At 32.3% G+C, this 22,136-nt stretch overlaps 1 protein-coding gene and 1 pseudogene across 1 annotated transcript; both read right to left on the reverse strand.

Annotated features, from left to right (window-relative positions):
- Nucleotides 1-22: 22 nt before the first annotated feature.
- Nucleotides 23-16,450, reverse strand: LOC136061505 (protein DETOXIFICATION 22-like). The gene is made up of 5 exons (XM_065773806.1): nt 16,303-16,450; nt 15,067-15,187; nt 13,251-13,513; nt 610-1,109; nt 23-305 (listed from the first exon to the last, which is right to left on the reverse strand). The coding sequence occupies exons 3-5, from the start codon at nt 13,497-13,499 to the stop codon at nt 23-25; spliced, it is 1,032 nt and encodes a 343-aa protein (XP_065629878.1). The 5' UTR covers nt 13,500-13,513; nt 15,067-15,187; nt 16,303-16,450.
- Nucleotides 16,451-20,385: 3,935 nt separating this feature from the next.
- Nucleotides 20,386-21,119, reverse strand: LOC112016047 (polygalacturonase inhibitor-like; annotated as a pseudogene).
- Nucleotides 21,120-22,136: the final 1,017 nt, after the last annotated feature.

The following is a 22,136-nucleotide window of genomic DNA, read 5'->3' on the forward strand; positions in this document are numbered from 1 at the left end:
GCCATTGCCCTGGAAAATGGTATCATTCTTGCTCATGAGATGAACATCCCCCCGTGTCATTTTTGAGTCGGACTCCCTCTCTATGGTGCAATCTGTTAATGCAAAGAAAATAGGAGGAACGCTCGGTCACATCTTCAGTGGAATCCATAGCTCTCTTCTCTCCTTTAGCAGTCGGAGCCTCCATCATCTGAAATGAGAACACAACAGAGCGACCCATGAACTCGCCCAAGTTGCAAAATCTGCAAGTGATGACGCCGAAAAAATCACCAGTAAACCACACGGTTCTCGCACACTCGAAACAGCACCTGCACAACACAAAAGCTGAAGACCTTAAGAGGAGTACCTGTCTGGTACCGGCCAAATACCCTCTGAAGGTCAAGTTAGAACTTCTCATAACTCTAAAGTGCTAGAACGGGGTCAATTATGCATACCTTAGTTTGTGAGGGTATTGGGGCTTTTATAGTAGTAGATGGTTGACCTCTTTTTTTTAGACTAGAAGTCTTTTCCTTATAGGAATTCTCATAGGCGTATATTGCGGAATCCTTTCCTTGTAGGAGACTAATACTAAGCGCAGGATACAAGACATTTCCTTATATACTCATGACAGGCCAAAGATCCTTGAAAGCCAATAAAGAGAAACCCTTCCATGTATCCCGACAACCTCCACACATAACATATATAAGCTGACCAATATTGGGAATCCAAAATGCAAACACAGTTGATAACATTGCACCAGAAATCCCAAGCTTATATTTTAAAGTTAAAAGCCATGAAAGGAAGATATGGATTACAATTGTCACTGCTGCCAAGTAAGTAATAATCATGTTCTTGCTCTGTGATTGCAAATACATTTGACATGTAAAAGACACAATAAAAGCAAACAAAGTACTAATTAGCCACCGACCAACCTCTCCTCCTATATATGCCATACTATCACTTTGGCCTAAAAGCTTTAGAATCGGGGTTGTGAAGATAAATAGTGGGAGAAGGAAAATTGATGCTACGAACATTACGATCCACGATCTTTGAAGATACACTCCAAGCATGTGGTATTGTTTTGCACCATATGATTGCCCACAGAGAGTTCCCAATGCACTAGACATGCCCAACTGCACTTCCAAATTCACAAGAATTACATAAATCTCACTAAACAAGTTCTGCTAGGCAAATTGAATTTCCAATCAGCAAACAACTTTTTTTTATTTTTTTATTTTTTTATAACCAATTGCTGTTTATAATCACAAAAAGGATGCAATCATCAAAACAAAGAACTCATCCAGTGTGGGTGGTTATTTGATGCAATGTTACAATGTGATAATAAATAGTTTTCCTTCTTTTCTTTAGTAACTAGATGATATTCCACGCGATGCGTGGACTATTTTTATTTGAAATTATTACTATTTATATTAAGACTTACATATAATACTTATTTTGTTGTATAATATTTATGTTTGTCCACAATATTGTTGAATATTTTGATACTTGATTTTCTTAATTCATAAATTTTTTTTTTTAAATTGTATTAACATTATAAGGCTATAACATATTATAATATTTACCGTTAAAAGTAGATTTTATTTTTTAAATTGATTATATGATTTTGAAATCTATAAATAATAATTTAAATTTATATCCTAAAATTACATAAATTTAAGCAACCTCCCAAATACTTTCTCAATAACTCTATTCTCACAACCAAATATGGAGACCTCAATCACAAACACCAAATTCATTATTTTAATGAAATTAAGAAAATCATTTGTAAATATCAACATAAAGAGAATGTGATTAAATAAAGAGAAATTGGCTAAAAACACATCCATTTATCAAAATTTAATTTTTTTTAGTTGGGTTTCAATATCATTTTAAAAAAAAAGGGAAAATACTTTGAAATCATCATCTATTTTTATTTTTATCACTATAGCTTATACCGCACAAAGTCGCCATAAAAAGACCTACAAATTATGAGTTATAACACAAAATAAAAAATAAAAAATAGCTAACTTCATAAATAATCAATTAGAATGTTTCTTTTTCTCTTTCTTTAGTTCTAAAACAAAATACATTTATGACTTTCCCAAATCAAAATCCCAAACACCCATAGACCCAAAGTGAATCACAATCTTCACAAAATCCACAACGTCCAATTTCAACATCAAAATCGTAAGCTACAGTTACTGAATAAAAAACATAAACCCCTTTCCTTAGTCATAGCCTACTCAAACAAGTTACAATCAAATGATACCACAATGTTGGAGTTATGTAAGTGTCGTTGAAAGGTTGAAGATAAATGACATCGTTTTTTGTCTAAGTATATTTGAGATGGGATGACATGAAAGGTTGTGGGCATGTGTATATAAAGTAGTAGAAGTGAAAATGGTGAATGGAAATTCAAAGAGTTTTTTTTTTTTTTGTGAGAGAGAGAGAAAGAAGTGAAAATGGTGAATGGAAATTCAAAGAGTTTTTTTTTTTTTTGTGAGAGAGAGAGAGAGAGAGCAAAAGTCTTGAAACATTGAATCAAATAAAACAAATAGTAGTTTTAAAACATTGAAAAAAAAATGTAACAAAAAGTAGCCCTAAAACATTGAACCAAGGGAAATAAAGATTCTCTATTTTTAAATTTGTTGTTATCTCTAGTGTGATTTAAGACTATTTCAATTCTCTTCATAGAATGCGTCACATGGCAGAACCTCATGTTTTAGGTTCTGCTTTATATATATATATATATATTGATGATTTCTTATTTTGATTTTTCTTTCCTTTTTTGATTTTTATATGAGAATAATTCAAAATCATTCAGACTAAATGAATCAAGCAAAATGACTTTCTCAACAACAACAAGAAGAAAAAAAAGAATCAAGCAAAACGTGATTACTCAGACAGCAATGTATCTAAGCCACAATTTTTCTTTTTTCTTTTTTTCTTTTCTTCTTTTTGATGAATCAGTAAAGAACCTCATGTTTTAGGTTCTGCTTTATATATATATATATATATATTGATGATTTCTTATTTTGATTTTTCTTTCCTTTTTTGATTTTTATATGAGAATAATTCAAAATCATTCAGACTACATGAATCAAGCAAAATGACTTTCTCAACAACAACAAGAAGAAAAAAAAGAATCAAGCAAAACGTGATTACTCAGACAGCAATGTATCTAAGCCACAATTTTTCTTTTTTCTTTTTTTCTTTTCTTCTTTTTGATGAATCAGTAAAGAATTTTATTCAAACCCAAAAACCGGAGCTCCAAATGGCCCTAACTCCTAATACAACAAATGACAATGAGAATTTGCATCACAGACACAAAACCAACACATCCACAAGGCAAACCAACTAGATAATTGACAAATACTCTGCAATACCAAACTAAAACTACACTCACAGCCCCAAACAACAATTAGTCAATCACAAATGTAGACAGCCCATTTTGTGACCTCTGTTTAACCTCACATCAAGGGTGAAATTGGCACTATAGGACATAAGGGGAAAAAAAATCATAATTAAGACTTTTGAATTTTCACTTGATCGATTGAAAACAAATCTAGAAGTCTTTACAATTAAAATGAAATGTTGTGTGCTTAAATAAGACCATCTGATTAAAAGTTAAATCGAAATCAAGATTTAACAATTAATATGCTCCCTCATGATTAGAGATGATCATGTAAGATTATAATATACTAAGAAAATGTAAATGTTAATAAATATTTAATAATTCTATTTATATGACTGCTCATGAATTAGCTAAATGGTCTAGGAATCCAGATTGGTTTAGTTTTTTTGGTACAGGCTACTACCCACCTAGTGTGTATAATCACGTAGAAACGGAGGCTGCCTCTTTTGTTTCCTTATAATTTGCTTTCTGGTCAATAAAATTTTCAGTTTATTAAAAAGAAAAAAGCACATTACAATTGAACATTAACACAAATAAAGAAAAAGCTTCAAAATGATCTGTTGAAAAAACAAAATCAATATTAGAATGTTTGTTGTAGTGCAATATGATTTCTCACTAGAATAATCTAATCTCACATCAATGTTCTAATTTAGATACCTTTATGGCGTCAAAAACAGACACATACACATTCCTTATTTTTTTCCCTAGTGTTATGGGTAATGTATTTCTCTACTTATGAGAATTTCAAATGGAACAAGATGAAATGGGGCTTGAATAGAGCATTATTTCAGAAGCACACTATATTTGATATATCCATTATCCTTCAAATTGAGTGATATAGATAACATCAACCATTGATTTATAATGAAATTCTCTATTACTAAAACCTGTTCTTATTTATGTAATTTTTTTTCTTTTAGTAATTTTTTCGGGTTCCAAATATTGAAAAATTGGTTGGTGTTGTTGATCTCTACAATGCCTCCTCTATTTGCTTGATTAAACCCAACCAAGGTTGTTAAAATCAAGACCCTACACAAGATCGTTGAGGAATTTGATCAGATTTAATTGTAGGATCAAATCGTGGATCGTAATATCCTACTTTCATTAAAAAAAAAAAATTACTTTATATGTTGATTAATCACTAAAATTATGAACTTATCCATAAAATTATAAAGTTCTGCATTAATATAATGTAATTTGTACATTATAAATCGTTAAATTTATATTAAAGAAACAAATATACTTAATAAGGTGAAAATCAATAATATGATATACGTTAAAGAATCGTTAAAAACCTAAAAGAAAATTGATAAATTTGGCATAATATGCATCTCTATTTTTTATTCCTTAGCATATACTTAGAAAATATCAATGTTTCATAAAGCTAAAATTTTTAATAGCATAGTTAAAAAAAAAAAAAATTAAAAATTATATATATACACACATAGTACTACCTTTCTATGAAGCACAGGTGCGTTTTCGGATTCGAGTGCAGGTGTGGGTGCAGGACTCGGCAATTTTTGAAAAATTAGGGTGCGGGTGCAGCGATTAAAAAATTATTAAAAATATTTTTGACTTATTGTTAAGCATATTTTTTTACATTATATAAACATATACCAAATAAAAAATCAATAGTACCGGTTTTTTATTTTATTTTATTTTATTTTATTTATATACATATATTTCTTATATAATTTATTTCTTACATTTGGAACTTAGTTCCGTTGTGTTTGATGTGGTGTATTTGGAGGGAACGCAATCGGCGGACATTTAAGGATTTGGATAGATCTGAGAACCAAATGCATGCTTTCTTTTCTGGTTCTCTGTTTGATTGGGCTAGGGCTTGGGGACTCACATCTAGTGACTCTCTTCCTCCTTTCCTTAGCTCTCTTTCTTTGTAATTTAAGTTTTTTATGTCTTTGCTTTTTCTTCCTGTTTGTACTTATGCTTTGCTGGTGCTTTTTTTTTGCATCTAGCAGTTTTTTAATATATTTTTTCTTACCTATCAAAGAAAAAAAAAAAAAACAGTAATATAGTATGTACGTAGATAATGAAAAAAAAGAAAAAGAAAAAAAAAAGAAACATTTGGGGGAAGGGTCAAAATTAATAAATAAGTTGGAGAGTTTCAAAGTTCAAACTCTCTTTGCTACTTTCCAATGCTTTGTCACGTGACTACTGACTAAGCTGACGAAACTAAAATGAAAGATAAAAGAGAAACAAAGTAGAGAAACTAAGAGCAAGAGATGAAAGTCAGAAGACTCAAAAATGAAGAACAAAAAAGTAAAGAGGGAACAGAGAAGAAGAAGCCTGATCTATGATTCTGCGTTGTCTGCGATGAGCTGGGATTGTTCTTCAGGAAGCCATAACGATGTGAGCTTGAGTGCGTCTGTGAGAGAGGGAAGACGGAGAGTAGAGAGCTGAGAGGGGAGACGGAGTACAGAGAGTGAGAGAGAGCTAAAGATTGAAGTGAAGAAAGGTGCATAAGTGCGTTTTGAGAACTGAGATAGTTTAGGGTTTGTTATTAAGTTCAAACGATGCGTTTTGCACTTTTTTTTTTCCCCTTAAATTTCGGCCTGAATCGGTGGTTTCGCTTGATATGGCCTGAGTCGACGCAAGTTGGGAAAAAAAAAAAAACTGGACATGACACCGACGCATAGGCAGCGGCGTCACTTAAGCGTCGGACACAGGTGCGGCGGCCGTTTTGCCGTGTCTGTACATCCCAGCTACCTTTAGCTGTTAATTAAAAAATATTAATATAATCATATGTTCAATTATTATTATTATACAAATAAATTTATACTCAATTAAATAACAATGCATTTTTTTTAATCAAAGGTATTGCTGATCGATCTGTAATCATACATGAAAGAATGTCATTTTTTGATCTTATCTCTCTTACTCTCTTACATAAAACATAGTTATTATTATTTTGGGTTTGATTTTTGGTTCTATTGACTCTGTGAAATCTCAGTCAAAATTTGCAATTATCAATTAAAGGTAATTAATTAGTATTTAAATTTCTTAAATATTCAATAGCATATTTTGACTCTTTAAATGGCTAAAAAATAGGTGCAAAGTTGGATTAAGGGTGAGTTTGATTCAGCTTTTTGAAGTTGGACTTTTTGAAAAAGTTGAGTTTTCAAAAAGTGCATAATGAAAAAGTGGTTTTCAAAAAGCTGAGTGTTTGGTAAAAACTGTTAAAAAGTGCTTTTTGAAAAAGCTGAGTGTTTGACTAGCATTTATAAAAGTGAAGTTTTGAGTTATAAATTATCAAAAAGGACAAGATATATATATATATATATATAAAAGAATTATTTGTTTTAATTATCTCTCTTCATGCAAGTTATGGACATAACATTTTTACAAAAATTTCACAATAAAGTTTATATGACAAGTTGTTAATGGTAGATAAAAATAATAATAATGTCATTAGTAGGTCCAAATGAGAACCAATAATAACTTACTGTGTAAAATTTATTATGAGAAGTATTACATTCACAATATTTTTTCGCAATATTTTCACAACAAAATTTATGTGGAAAGTTGTTACTAGTTCTAATTTGAACCCATCACTGAAATTATTTTTTTACTAACCAATATTAACTAATAACAATTTATTACTTTAAATTTATTATGAAAATATTGTAAAAATATTACGGTAGCATTTCTCAATTAGAATTTTTTATTTTTTATATTATTTATCCTTTCTTCGTTTCACTTTCAGCCATAAGTTTCATTTCTTTTTCTTTCTTTCTTTTTCTTGTTTTTTTACCTCCACACACGTGTCCATATCTTTACCCCTTTCCTTTATTTTCCTTTTCTCAATCATTCTCCCTCATTCAGAACATTCCAGGAGTTCTATTCTCTCTTTCTTTCTCCAGCTCGCTCTCTCTCTCTCTCTCTCTCTCTCTCTCTCTTCTTTTTACTTGATTCCAAAACTCACTCTGCGATAAGAAAATTGTCCTTTTCTCCCTCATTCAAGAACATTCCAAGGAGCTCTTTTTTTTTTTTTTGCTGTTGCTCATCTTCGTCCCCAACCCAGTCCAGATGGGTCAGATGGCTTTTATTTGCTGTTTTTTTTTTTTTTTTTTTTTTTGTTATGATTTGATTAATTTTAAAATTGTATTTTTGAGTTTGTATTCTAATAATCTAATTATGCTTGAGTTTAGAGAAGTTTGAGAGAGAGATTATTGTGTTTGTAGTGTTTGTTCTGTAGCAGAGCAGCACGGAGAGGACCTTTGTAGCAGCACAGTGGGCAATTTGGTAATTTAACACTGCCTCAACCGTAATATTGATGAAACGCACATGGACTTTCTGATTATGGACCCCTGAGCTCCATTTTGCAAACGCGCATTTCTTCACAAACTCAAAACGCAACTTTTAACAAAAAGTTGCGTTTTATACTTACCAAACACATAGTGGGAGCTGGCTTTTATGAAAAGCCAACTTTTGGGCTCAAAACGCCCAAACAAACGGGCACTAAAACTAAAAGATAATCGGTAAACGTCAGATATCATAAAGGAAAATGAACCTAACTGAATTAAGACTCTGGGTACGAGTAATGATCAATTCTTGGATTTTGGGTCTAAGTACTAACCAACACTTTTCGTTAATGTTGATTAGCACTTGCCCATTAACTACAATTTTCAGGTATTTTGCCATTTCCCCCCCCCCCCCCCCCCCCCCCAAATTTCAAACACTACCCCATCTAAATCTGACTTGTTATTCTTAAAATTCAAGCTTTGGAGAGTCTCACTCAAACTCATTAATCAATGCCCCGCCACGCGTGCGCCCCCCCAAAAATTATAAATAGAGGGAGGTTCACAGTTTAAAGCACACAATTTTTCCTGGAGATCCAGAGGAAGCTTTTTAGAAAGGTGATACTGTGGCTGGTAATCCAATTGACTTTGATTTTAAATCCTCTACTTTTCAAAGCCCAAAAACACAACAAAATTCTGCTCAATTCATCCTAAACAGGAAGCTAGTAAACCGAATGCAACTGGTATTTCTTATCAATTTGCTTGTTGGACCATTGTTATTGCCATTTATTTAGTCAAAAAACATGTTTGTCTTTGATGATATGAGTTGAATAAGGATCAAATCTTTCTAGATTTTTTTTTTTTAAATTTCAAATATTCACATTTTGTGTTCAAACATCATACATTTGCTTCAAATGTGAATGACGTCATGTTGTTGTTGTTTTTTTTTTTTGGGTTCCTAATGACACATTCAATGAATGGATAACATGACATGATGGTGTGGACATCACACCCAGAGGAACAACTACAACGAGTGAGATGAGTGCTTCACATTACGTAGCCTTCGATCTTAAATCACTAGTTCATCAAATAGGTCTTATCAAACCAATTTTCATTTTTTAAAATGCAACTAGGAAATCAAAGCCATGTATTTTTTTAGATTGTACCTAGGAATTGAAGCATTATAATTTTCATTTTATCATCCATCAAATATAAATTCTCATTTCAATCAATAAAATGAAGAAATTATGTTACTGTAAGTTTCTTAACTTTCCATTTAATAAATAAGTGGTAACTCCTAAATATACAACCTTGATCTAGGGGTCAAAGATATTTTCGAACACCGACAATCTGATGGTGAAGTAAAGGATTGACATTTGACAAATGAATTACGACCAATCTTGGAAAGTGTAAGAATCATAATTTTGTGTATTGACATATCCAAGTCAAAACCCACTTTTTATGTATCTTGAGTCTTAGTTACAAGTGTATTCAAGAATAACAAGAAGTTGTTAACAAGTAGTACAAATTGAGCACACAAGGCTGCTCAAGAAAAGCTGAGAAATAGGACTTCGATACATGCCGATTTATCAGAGAATAAATGAATCTCAATACCTAGCTCGACACCTCTTGATTTATCAAGCTATGGGAAAACTGAACAATAATTTCTATTTCAACCCATGATGACTTGGCCCACCTTGGAATTTGTGCACTAAGGTTGCAAAACATATAAAAAGTACATTTTCTAGTCTTTATCATACACACAGAGATACACATGCATACTAGCAGTTGCTACGACATTTTGTGCACTTAGGGTTTTGTACCAAGTTACGATTTGAAGAACACTACAAAAGTTACAACAATCAAGCGGTTGTTGTGGTGTTAGATACGGATAGGAGATTCGTGTAAAGAAGAAGTCTTCTACAAGAAGTAGTCCAACTAGGGATTGGAGCTGCGCTTCCTTATAGATCAGTAGGTTCTAATGTAGGTAGGTACTTCAAAATAAGATAAGATTCCTTGTACTTCTAACCTCTATTCTTGTTAGTGTATTCTTCATGAGTTATGACCTAAAATTCATTTAGTGGGGTTTTTTCCTGCAAGGGTTTTCCTTTTTCTCATTGTGATCAAATCGTCATGTCAAACTTTTTTTCCCCTGCACTTAATTTAGCTTGTAATTTGATTATGCCTTAATTGAATTTTCATGTAATTTGATTTAATTAATCAACTTGGGTAATTAGTTAATTTAACTAGGGTCAATCTATAACCCAACAAAAAGTTTGTTAGATACTGAAATTAGCTTTGGCCATAACAACACCTTCCGGTATGGTTCCTTGTTACAACTTTACTCCAGTCACTAGCCTTGCCTTCAGCATCCCCTTCTTTATTGTTTCATCAATGGACTCCGTACATATTCAAAGGAGTGCAGTTCATTCGACTGCAAGTAGATCAAAGATGTATCATTGTTTAGATAAATGAATTTCGGTGAACTTGGAGGAAGCCTCAAAAGGCTAAGAAAGAAGTGAATGGATACAAGGCTCTTTGAACCAAATTATGAACTCAAATTTGAAATAAGAGGTCGAATACGTTAGCTTGTTGCTATTAACCAAAATGTCATCTAAATACACAAGGTCGATTTGCTCGGATGAAAGTCATTGGTAACAAGACAAGGTTTGTATCTGTCAATGGTGAATACGTTGTGAATTAAAGATAGGGAGAGGGAATGAGTTGGGCAAGAGAGCTAGTTAAATGAACAATCAAATAAATTCCTTTTGCCCATCACGAAAAATAAGTAAATAAATAAATAAAATAAAAATCAATTCCTTTTAAATGAGATGTGGAGTAGAGTGGGGGGAGACCTAGAGAGTTCAGGTCGAGAAAGGGGTGAAAAATTAGGAACTGCTAGATGTGGATTAGATTAAGCGGCAAGTCCTAAGAAGTGAGGACAAGCCCGGTGAAGAGAGTTGAAGCCAAGAATGGGGAGAATATAGTGTGGTGTAGGAGACAATTTATAGGGTATGGATTCAATTTAGAATTTGAAACAGAGGAGTTATCAAATTTGGAATTTGAATTGGTCCAGAAAGAGGACATTTTATTGCCAAAACAAAAAAACGTATTGGAGAAAATAACTTGATGAACAACATGATGATGAGGATACCCATGCCTGCAATGCCATCATGCAGATACCACACGTTTAGAAAGATGAGCACAAGGGTGGAAGGTGCAACTGAGAACAGAAGTTAGGAAGTTTGTAAGGCCAGAGTCATTCTCCCCTTAGAGCAACATTGTCTTGTTGACCTGATCCTTGATAAGAAAATATGAGGGATGAAATTCAAAGAATCTTTACTAAACTGATATACATAAAGTCAAAATTTCATGTAGGGAACATGGATAACATTAAATAACTAGAAAGAAGAGAAAGGAAAACAAATAGAAGCAGAGCCAATGTATACGTAAGTCTTTACCATTACCAACTGTTCGAGGTGTTAAATTTTATGAAGTGCAGAGAGAGTATAGAGAAGAGAGAGAATACAAGGCTTATGTAAAGGCCTACGTCCACATAGAGAAAGCCTGGATAGCTACATCTTCATTATAATATCAATTCACTTAGTTACAATGAACCCTAAGTAGGGTTTATATGGGGAGAGAGAGTAAGGGTTAGGCATATTACATACATGGGCTTACAATGGAATTGGGCCTCTTGGGCCTACACACACAAACTGACTACCTCTAACAACAACACATAATTGATCAAGGACGTGATATTTTCCATGATTTGTTGAACTACGTACTTTAGTTTTGGCTTACATGATGAGTGGTGATGATATTAGAAAACCAATCAAACGCTTAGAGTTGGAGGAGCATGAGCAACAAAATTGGCGGATGTAGGCATGGTATGGGTATAGAATTAGAATTGGTAGTAGGTAGTTGCGATATGGTTAATACAATTGCAGATTTGGCATAGTTGACGTAAATCACCATTTGTGGTATTTAGTGTTGCGGTAATCAAAAGATCGAGAGAGCCACTATTTTATCCACGAACTTATCAACGAGAATTACAGCCACATCCAAGGCCATTATGGGCTGGACCATGCCATGTTGTACAAAGTTTGCCTGAGGAGTCACATCAAGTGATGATATATAGATGGAAGAAAATGCATTAGAATTGATGAATATATGACTTAGGAATAGATTGTGCAACTCAGGAAAAGAAATCGATGCAGGATGAGTAGAAAGTTTTGTGACATGGTCACGAAATTTTGAGTTGAGGCATTTGAATACATTAAATGTTGAGTTCTTGGAGAGATAAAAGGATGATTAACTGTCATTAATTCATCCGACAAGGCATTGGCTTTGTGTAAGAACTGAGTCACAAAGAGATCACCTTGCTTGGGGCTTTGGAGTTGGATGTGGATTTCAAGGATCATATTTTTTTCATACGATACAAAAGAGGACTATGAATTGGTCCATATATCTCATGAGATGTATTTGAATACATTAAATGTTGAGTTCTTGGAGAGATAAAAGGATGACTAACTGTCATTAATTCATCCGACAAGGCATTTGCTTTGTGTAAGAACTGAGTCACAAAGAGATCACCTTGCTTGGGGCTTTGGAGTTGGATGTGGATTTGAAGGATCATAGTTTTTTAATATGATATAAAAGTGGACTATGAATTGGTCCATATCTCATGAGATGTATTGAGATCAACACCAGAGGTATGATTTCTTCAAATAAGGAGGCAATGATCAGACTCTTAAGAAGTTGATCATGAAGAGTCCAATTTTCATGAGCCAGATTGGGTATTTGTTCATATTAATTGCGTTGCTAGGAGGTAAGCATTGATTTGAGCCATCAAATGAAGCCAAGAAGATTTTGGCCACGAAGATGTGTTGAGTTTTCCGATAAATATAGTTAGTGTTGGTGAGTTTGAGAATGTGAGAGCAGACACTTGTGAGAGTAGTCGGTGAGGAATAGGTAACGATACTAACAAATGAATCAACAGAATTAATAACGGCTCTGAATCCTCTTATACCAGAATTAATAACGTATATAGAAGAATTGGTGGATTCCACGACGAATAAATAGGCTCTGAATCCTCTTATACCAAGTTAGATCAAAGAAATAATTTATCATAAATAATCTCTCATCACCATCTTATCATAAGTACATGATAAGATATACAACAAATCAACAATTGAAAAATACAAACTCGAGACACAAATTCAAAGTGATAATTTTTTTAACATTCCAACAGCCATGAGAATGTATTTTGCGTATTTCTATATCTACAAATAATTTCCAAGCCCTTGATCTGGCTGAGGTGAGGATAATTCAATTCTATAAAGCCATTTGTTTCCTAATTTTTTATTAATTACAATTAATTAATATTCAAGAACTAATTTTTCTTTCAAAACTTAGCTTTTAATCTTGTCCCAATGAATTAAAATCTTGATTTGGCGGCTGGGCATATATTTTTATATACTCTTTCTTAGTTACCGGATCTACATCTTAATTCTTGATGCAAGAGGTGCATGTTTCAACGTGGGATTTTTTTTTTTTTCAATCAAGTTAAAAAGGCACCAGTAATAGTAAAGACATACCAGTATGCCATTTGCGAACCTCAGAATGACTGTATATACGAAAGAGTAGGCAGCTAATTCCGTATAGCCAATGTGCCCAACGAAGGCCTGAGTGATGACATAAAGCCCATACGTAGAGACTCTGGTGCAGATAGCAGGAGTGGCCAGGATCCACAGCTTCTTCGTCTCACTCCACAACTTATCCTTGAATGAGACTTGATCAGCAACAGTTACTTCTCCAAGAAGCTGCTGGTTGATATTTCCTTCCATGTCCACACCAATAGCTATTCGATGATGATAAAATCATTAATAGAATTTATGTTAGAATTTTTATTCTTCAAATCTAGGTGGTAATTGGCAACCAAAAAAAAAAAAAAGCATGAATGGAAAGCTTTCATTATGTTTCACAAAGCTTTCATTATTAGCATAATAACTTTTTTAGTATGTTTGGTACATGGGATTACAACATGAATGGTAATATTTATTACTAGAAATAAAATATGTTATAATATAATAACTAAACCTACTCTTAAGATTGATGGTGAGTTATAACATTACAATAAAATTTAAGATTTATTTTAGGAAATATCTTACTCATACAATTATATCTCCTTAAAAATTGTTATTTTTTAAATTTAAGAGAGAGATATATGTTATTTTTATGATTTTTTAATTTTATAATTTTTAAATGTATATGAAAAGTTTGTTCATTTGGAAATATATTAAGTTTTAAAATTATTGTACTTACTAAAATAATTAATACAACCCTTTTAAAGAAAAATAATTATCCTTATTTTGAAAAATAATTATTCATAAGGAATGATTATTTTTTCTAATAAAAATATAATCAAACTAAAGAATAACTAAATTATCGGAATAACTATTATATTACAATGCATATTACAATCTACCAAACATGTCCTAAGTTATTATGCTAAAATAGACACAAAATTTTGCACATAAAAATGCTCTAGCAGAATAATTAGATAAATTAGTCGCTAACATTGCATGATTTGCTCTTGTGTGAATTCAATTTGTGTTATAATTTGATGAATAAGCCACTTGAACATGCAATGGCTTACAAAAAATTTGTCAGCCAGTTTCAGATACTGCAAAAAAAAAAAAAAAAAAAAACTCAAAAATTCAGAAATTAAACTTTTGAAAGGCCCAAAAAAAAATCAAATAATTCACAACTTAGAAATTATTGAAAAAAACAAAATATATATAACTAAATAATAGAGAGATATGAGAGAAAGATATATTACATTAAAAAGAATAATTTCAATTATTACAAGTTTTTTATCTTGTAAAAAACGAATAAAGAGAGTTTGGTAGTTCATTTACGAAAATTACTTTTTAAATATACATGAAAAACCATAAAATATGTATATATATATATATATATATTTTTTTTTTTTTAACAAAGTAGCGGAGAAGAAAATAACATAAAAAGAGTACATACCTCTACTTAGCTTAAAAAATAGTAATAATAATAATAATAATAAATTGGAGTTTGCATTGTTTTTATAGTGTTCATGATTAACCTTGCAAATTTGAAGATAAATTATTAACATTTGAGTTTGACTTTAAATTGGACTTGTTAGAGAGATAGAGTTTCACTCCTTGTTAAATTTAGATTAAATAAAAATAATTTTGTTTAAAAAAATGATAATAATGAGTTTGAGTTTAAGTTGAACTTGTTAGAAAGATAGAGTTTTACTCCTTATTAAGTTTGAACTAAACAAAAATAATTTTATTTAAATATTGTATTGACATGAAAAATTACGATAGTTTTAGAAGTTTGGTTATATATATATATATATATATGATGCCATACCTGACGCACAAAATGATTCCCCCCGCGCCCCACTTGCGCCTACCCACCGTCCAATTCACTAGAAAAAGTGTGGGGATTGTATTTGGAGGCCAAACCGTACATCAAGCTCCTATCAACACTTCTTCTCCACAAAAAACAAAAATAAATAAATAATAATAATAATAATAATAAAAACCAAACAGTCAACACTCATCACCTCGACCCCGCCTTATGAATTACCAAATAACTTTTCCTCTTATAATGAAGTAAGCGATGACAGTGACAATTCTAATTTGATGACCTTTTCTTTTCCAACATTGGCTATCCCATAAAACAATAGTAATTAATAATTATACTTATATGCGTCGCAGTGTTTACAAAATTAAAATAAAATAAAAAAACTCTCCTTTATTCCCATTTTACGAAAAAAGGAACACCTGTGATTTGTACAAAACTTTTGGAGAGGAAAAATAAAAATATTTAAAAAAAAAACTTATTAGATTAAAACACCAATTAGTTTTGAGCGTAAAACTTAGTTTTTTTATATAATCATAAAAAACTTTATCAATAAAACTAATTAAAATTCAGAGTTAGAATCAACTTAGTTTAAAATTCTTTGACAGAATGTTATGTTTATAATATTTTCACAACAAATTTTAAGCATTAAATTATTACTGTCCTTTTCTAAAAAAACATTATTACTGTCCTACTGGTTATTATTTGTAGGCAAAAAAAAAAAAAAAATTCAGTGATAAATTCAAATAATAAAACACCACCCCCATAAATTTTTTTTTTCTCCCCTCTCCAATCAAACACCTGTTAAAAAATATTTTCTATCCCATTTTCTCTCTTTTTTTTTTTTTTCTAATATCCGCCCAACTAAACATTCCTTAAACTCTAAAAAAGCTCTACATTAGGATCTCAATGATCCGGATCTGGTTGCACCATGTGATAGTGAACCAATGATTGAGATTGAAATTTGAAAACTCACTCTTAATCTCAGTCATTGAATTTTAACCTTCAATTTTTATTTATTTTCTTATTTTTCCCTTACCTAACTTACATCTCACAAACCCAAAGTAATTGCACGGGCAGGAGCTGCTACCAGGAGAAGTGATGTTTTTTCCTTCTTGGGTTTAGCAGCAATGAAGTGAGTTCTAAAGTTCACTTCAGAGACAGAAATGCAACAATAGTGTAAACCCAGAGAAGATAGATATTAGGTAACTATTTTTGTGCACAAGGGAATGAATATCTTACCTTAATTAGCCTTGTAAAAATGCCTTTTAAATGGACCAAATTTCACTTCAAGCGTCCTGTAGTTGCTTCAAACAGAGAGAGAGAGAGAGGATGGATGTCATGGAAGGATAATACAGAAGCAGATGAGTCGAGACTTACTAGTCTTATTGACCCATAAAACGAGTTTTTATGGAGAGAACGACAGACAGGTATCCTAATTTATGAAGAGAGAGAGTCTTAGTCACTTAAATTAGGTTAGAGTAAAATTTCTATCTTGTAAAAAAAAAAAAAAAAAAAAAAAATTATCTCCTTACCTCCTTAAGAGACAACCCTTATTCTCAAAAAAAAAAAAAAAAAGACCGATCTTATATATTTATTTATTTATTTCCAAAAAATCATTTTCTTTAATTTTTGTCCAAAAATAACCATGACTTTCGATTTAAGAATAGGAGGGATGGCAATTTAAATCCGACCTGCGAATACCTAGCCCGGTCCAACCCTAATGGGCCGAATTTTACCCGGCCCGATAAAGAATAAGGTCGGGTATGGGTTTTTAAAAAAAAAAAAAAAAAAAACCTGAAGCGAATTCGGGTCGGGTTCGGATTTTATCAAAACTCAGCTCGAAACTTGACCTGGATAAAACCCAGTTCCCCTAAATTTACAAAAACCCCCTTATATATACATATATTAAGTTGTAAACCCAAATCTAATCTCATTTCAATTCTCTTTCTCTTCTCACGCCTCAGACACACCCTCAGCCCCTCACGCCTCAGCCTCTCACTCCCTCAGCCCCTTACGCCTTAGCCTCACGCACGCTCAGCCCTCACGCCTCAACCTCACACACGCAACCACCCACTCAGCCATGCATAGGAGCACATTTGGGTGGGTTTCGTCTTTGTTTGGTTGCATAGAAAGTTTAGTTTTCTCGAGAACCAGATAGAAAACTCGATTAGCGTTAGTTGTATAGTGTTTGATGAGCTCTTCATTGTGTTGTTGATTTTTTTTTTTAAATGATCGTTTTAGTAATACGTGTTTTTGATGAGCTTGTCTTTGATTTGTTGGAGAAATGATGAGATTGACTGTGAGCGATGGGAGATCTGTGGATTTTGAGCTTGATAATGCTATATTTAAATCAAACTCTCTCTCTCTCTCTCTCTCTCTCTCTCTCTCTCTCTCTCTCTCTCNGCGATAAGTTTTTGCATTTTTTTAGTAATATTTATGTATATATATAAGCTATATATAAGCCCGGTTTGGATAGCACCGATCCGTTTAGATACAACTTATTTTTATTGAAATTAAAAATTAAAAATATTATAGCAAAATAATTTTTAAATATATGAATAGTGCGTGAACTCATAAATAGTGCGTGAACAATGACTTTTCTTTTACACAGTGAATTTATGTACATGAACAATGCAATTACTGTTCATAGCGGTGGAAAAAAAAAAAAAAAAGCAAAAAAGGCAAACATGAGGAAACGTGAATCCAATGTTCACGTTAAAGTTTGTAAGGTTTGCACGTTTTCAGCTTTTTTTTTTTTTTTTTTTTTTTTTTTTTAAAGACCAGCGCTTGGTGCATTGTTCATGGACATGAACAGTGCACCAAGGCATATGAACAGTAAAAAAAGTGAACAGTAATTTTTTAAATATTTAAAATTATTTTGCTATAGTGTTTTCAGTTTTCAGCAAAATAAGTTATATCCAAACGGACCTATAGTTGCGTACACTGCACAATATGAGTAAACAAGAGGAATCAAAAGCAAAAATAACTCTCTCTCTCTCTCTCTCTCTCTCTCTCTCTCTCTTTAATTCTCTGTTTTGTTGCTAGAAAAATTAGTTTTCTCAAGAACCAAACGGAAAATATATGTTGGTTTTAGTTCTATATAGTTTTGCGTTATTGAGATTTTTAGGTTCGTTTAGTAACAACTGATTTGGGCCATGTTATATGGCTTGAATGGGCTTGAATCTAGGGAAAAAAAATCTTAATGGGCTTCAAATTTTTTTTTTGTTGGGCCAGATTTGGGCCCAACTGCTAAATGGGGCGAGTTTGGGCCCCAAAAAAAAAATCTGATTAATAATCGAACCGGGTCTGGGTTGTGGGTCCTGCCCTGCAAGTCAGGTCTGGGTATGCAAAAACCCGGCTTGAACCCGACCTGTTGCCATTCCTAAAGAATAGCCTTTGACATTTTGTCACTTACATTACATACATACACATGTATATAAGTCAATACCCCTCTTTTACTAGAGTTTAAATTATAAAGGTTAATGTTGAAGATTTGTTTTGTACCTTTCTTTATTTGAAAGACATTACAATAAATAATATTCCTTTAAAAAACAGATTTTTTAAAACATGACCGACCATATGAGATGGAGGTAGAACAATTTAGGAGATTGTCTTAAGGCACAAATTAAGAAATAATAAATATTTAAAGTATTTAATTATGAGCTGTAATACATGCTAGCTTTTCAAAAAATTAAATATATTTTTCACTAATAATTGATTTGCACTTGGAATTCATTATAGTTATATGTGTTTTCTTGTTATTTGGGGTTTAATTCCACCTACACCAAAAACTTATTAAGTTATGTTTAGTAACAATTTTTGTTTTCTATTTTCAAAAACTTGTTTTTGGGAATATATTTAAAAAAAATCTTGTATTTTTTAAATCAAAAACATGTTTGGTTAGTTAAAATTAAAATTAAAAAAAAAAGTTTTTGAAGAAAAAAATAGAAAATATTAAAATATGTTGTTACTAGAATTTGAATTCTAATGCTAACTCATTAAATGAGATAGATTCATTAAATTAAATATGTATTTTCATTGATTTTTGAAAATTACAAATTGAAAACAGTATTTTGCACGTTTTCAGTTTCCTTCAAAAATTGGATTTTGAGAACAATTTTTGTTTTCTGTCCATTTTGGGTTACCAAACAAGTTTTTTAGTCTCAAAAATAGAAAATTATTTTTGAAAATAGAAAATAAGGGAAAAAAAAGTTAAAAAACACACCCTTAGTGTCATGGTCTGATGATAAAGAGCATCATTAACCAAAAAAAAAAACCATCTTTATTATTTTTTTTAAATTGATAAAAACATCATTTACAACAATTTAAATGTAGGCCAAAATAAACTAATTATTTTTTTGAAGTTTGCTAAGTGGACGTCTTTGGTCCCTTAAGTTTCAAACAAGCACATCTTCCAATATCTTATTAGCAATCCCCTTAAAAAAAAAAAAGTATTCTTAGTTCCAAAGCAAACTATGCACACTTGCAAAGGGAAATATACACCATGTTACGGGTATATATTTCCTCACTCTCACAGCTGGTGGGACCCACACAGCTGTGAGTGGGAGGAAGTATACACCCGTAATAGGGTATACTTCCTCCTTGCAAAGAGCTTTTGATGAGAGATATTAGGTGACTGTTAATTTATTCTATCAATTACAACCTCTCTCTCTCCTCTCAAAAGCCACAAAATTTTGTGCTCCCAAAATGCTAGAAACACCTTGAAATAATGCTCAACCATCTTCCCACATCAAACATGAAACTCTAGCTTCATAGGATCATTAGTCAAACCTTTTTTTTTCAACATTAATCAATTAGCAATAAGCCCTCGCTCTACCCAGATTTTTGGCGATCAAAGGGGAAATTTAAGGTAAATATTCATAAAAAAGCGGTACTTCATGTAAAGGTAGGAGTTTGATTCAAAGGGTCCATTTGGTTAGGGTGAAATAGAGAGGATAGAAAATAGGGGACAAAAAAGTTGAGAAAAAATTGATTTTATGGGTATTTTGTTGAAAAGAAGTAGATGATGAAATATTGGTGAGGCTTGTGTTTGTCTCCCCTGCCCCACCAAAATTATATTTCTCCAAATTTATTTTTGTTGGTTGCTCTTTTTTTTGGGGGGGGGGGGGATTATAGTAAACCCACCTGTGGTATGGTCCATTGTACTTTGCTTATCCGTGGTTTGAAACTTAACACTTTGTCCACATGAGATTACCTCTGTTAGGGCTCCGTTACCCAACTCTGTTCAAAATAAGGGTAAGTCTGTAATTTTGCTATCTTTTATGTCTCTCTTCCAAAAACAAAAAATTATACTAAAAAACAAGAGAAAAAAAATCTAAAAGTTAGGGTTTGTTGTAAAACCCACTAGATTCTGACCACAAAGCCTATTATAACTCACATTCAAGTGCTGTAAATTTAGTGGGGTCAACTCCACAGGAAGACCTCCATAGATCTTGTTGTGGTTAAGATCCAAAGAAGTCAAACTCTTGGGTAACACCACTTTGACAGATTAAACTTCAACAAGTTCCTCGACAAGTCCACGATCTGTATGGTCTTGTTTGATCTGAAAACCACGGATGCATCGCTTTGAGTTTGTTACGCAACAAATCAGTATAGCTGAAGTCCATGTGGTCTAGTGAGGATGGGATTGAATTGGTTAGTTGGTTGTGAGAGAGGAACAAGTATAGTTCTTGGGGAAAATTACCAAGAGAGGAGGGGATTGGTCCACTGAGTTTGTTACGGTCCAAGTGAAGTCCATTGAGGTTTGGAAGCTGTGACAGTGAGGGTGGATAGAGCCAAAGAGTTGATTGAATGAGAAGTCAATGAAAGTGAGGTTTTTGAGTTTGCTAAGGAAGTCAGGAATTGGGCCAGTGAGATTAAGCCAGCTACGTCTGAGAAAGTTGAGGTGTGTGAGCTTGACAATGGCAGGTTGGATATGACCAGTGACATTGGAAAGTTTGTGGAATTCGAGGTTGGTGAGGTATAGAAGATCACCAACTTCAGGTGGGATTTGGCTCAGAGAGGTTGCCTGCAAAGATGGTGAGGGAGTTGATGTTTGTTCATAATTTTTACAACAAAACCATAACTTTTAGATCTTATTTCTTTTGTTTTTTAGTATAATTTTTTGTTTTGGGAGAAAAGAGACATAAAAAAGAGAAAAATTACATACTTATCCTTATTTTTAACAGAGTTGAGTAATTGAGTCCTAACAGAGGTAATCTCAAACGGATAAAGTGTTAAGTTTTAAATCACTAGTAAGCAAAGTGCAAATGGCCAGATAGGGAGTTTCCTGTAATTTCCTTTTTTTTTTTTTTTTCAATTGCTTCCTAGGCGTGATAATGCTTTCTTNTCTTTTTTCTCTTTTTAGTATAATTTTTTGTTTTGGGAGAAAAGAGACATAAAAGAAGAAAATTACAACTTACCTTATTTTGAACAGAGTTGGTAAGAGCCTAACAGAGGTAATCTCAACGATAAAGTGTTAAGTTTTAAATCACTAGTAGCAAAGTGCAAATGGCCAGATAGGGAGTTTCCTGTAATTTCCTTTTTTTCTTTTTTTTTTCAATTGCTTCCTAGGCGTGATAATGCTTTCTTTTTGTTTTTGCTTTCTTCTTATCTTTTTCTTTTTTGGGGTTAATTAGACATGATTTTTTTTTTTTTTGGTGTGCATGATTTTTTCTTTTTTAATAAATTTGGGTAATTGCCCTTTTTTGGTTTTTTGCCATTTTTTTTAATTGGACATTATTTTTTAACAAAGACATATGAGTAAATTTATACACTCATTTTTTTTCATCCCTCCACTTTTTAACCACCAACCAAACATAAAGAAGGGAAACTAAAATATCTTCTATCCTCCCATTTTTCCATCCCTTCCCAATTGTCTGCCCTCCCACTTTTCCATCTCCCTAACCAAATGGACACTAAAGTTACCTATAACCCCATTTTGGAAAAATCAACCTTGCATACAAGTATAAACAGTAAATCAATATAGTTTGAATTAAATCCACTTTTTTCTTTTCTTTTTGAATGGTTGGAATAGAATGAATGTGCTAGCCTATAATTAGGGTTTCCTGGTG

This window comes from Quercus suber, unplaced genomic scaffold, assembly GCF_002906115.3.
Source record: "Quercus suber isolate HL8 unplaced genomic scaffold, Cork oak 2.0 scaffold_80, whole genome shotgun sequence".
Lineage (NCBI taxonomy): Eukaryota > Viridiplantae > Streptophyta > Magnoliopsida > Fagales > Fagaceae > Quercus > Quercus suber.

What these genes read in the sequence shown, in the direction of transcription:
- LOC136061505 (XM_065773806.1), bottom strand. Translation starts at nt 13,499, where the DNA reads ATGGAAGGAAATATCAACCAGCAGCTTCTTGGAGAAGTAACTGTTGCT. An exon ending in GGTTCGCAAATGGCATACTG is followed by an intron (nt 1,110 to 13,250) that starts GTATGTCTTTAC and finishes TTGGAAGTGCAG; the next exon opens with TTGGGCATGTCTAGTGCATT. An exon ending in TTGGCTTTCAAGGATCTTTG is followed by an intron (nt 306 to 609) that starts GCCTGTCATGAG and finishes TGTGTTGTGCAG; the next exon opens with GTGCTGTTTCGAGTGTGCGA.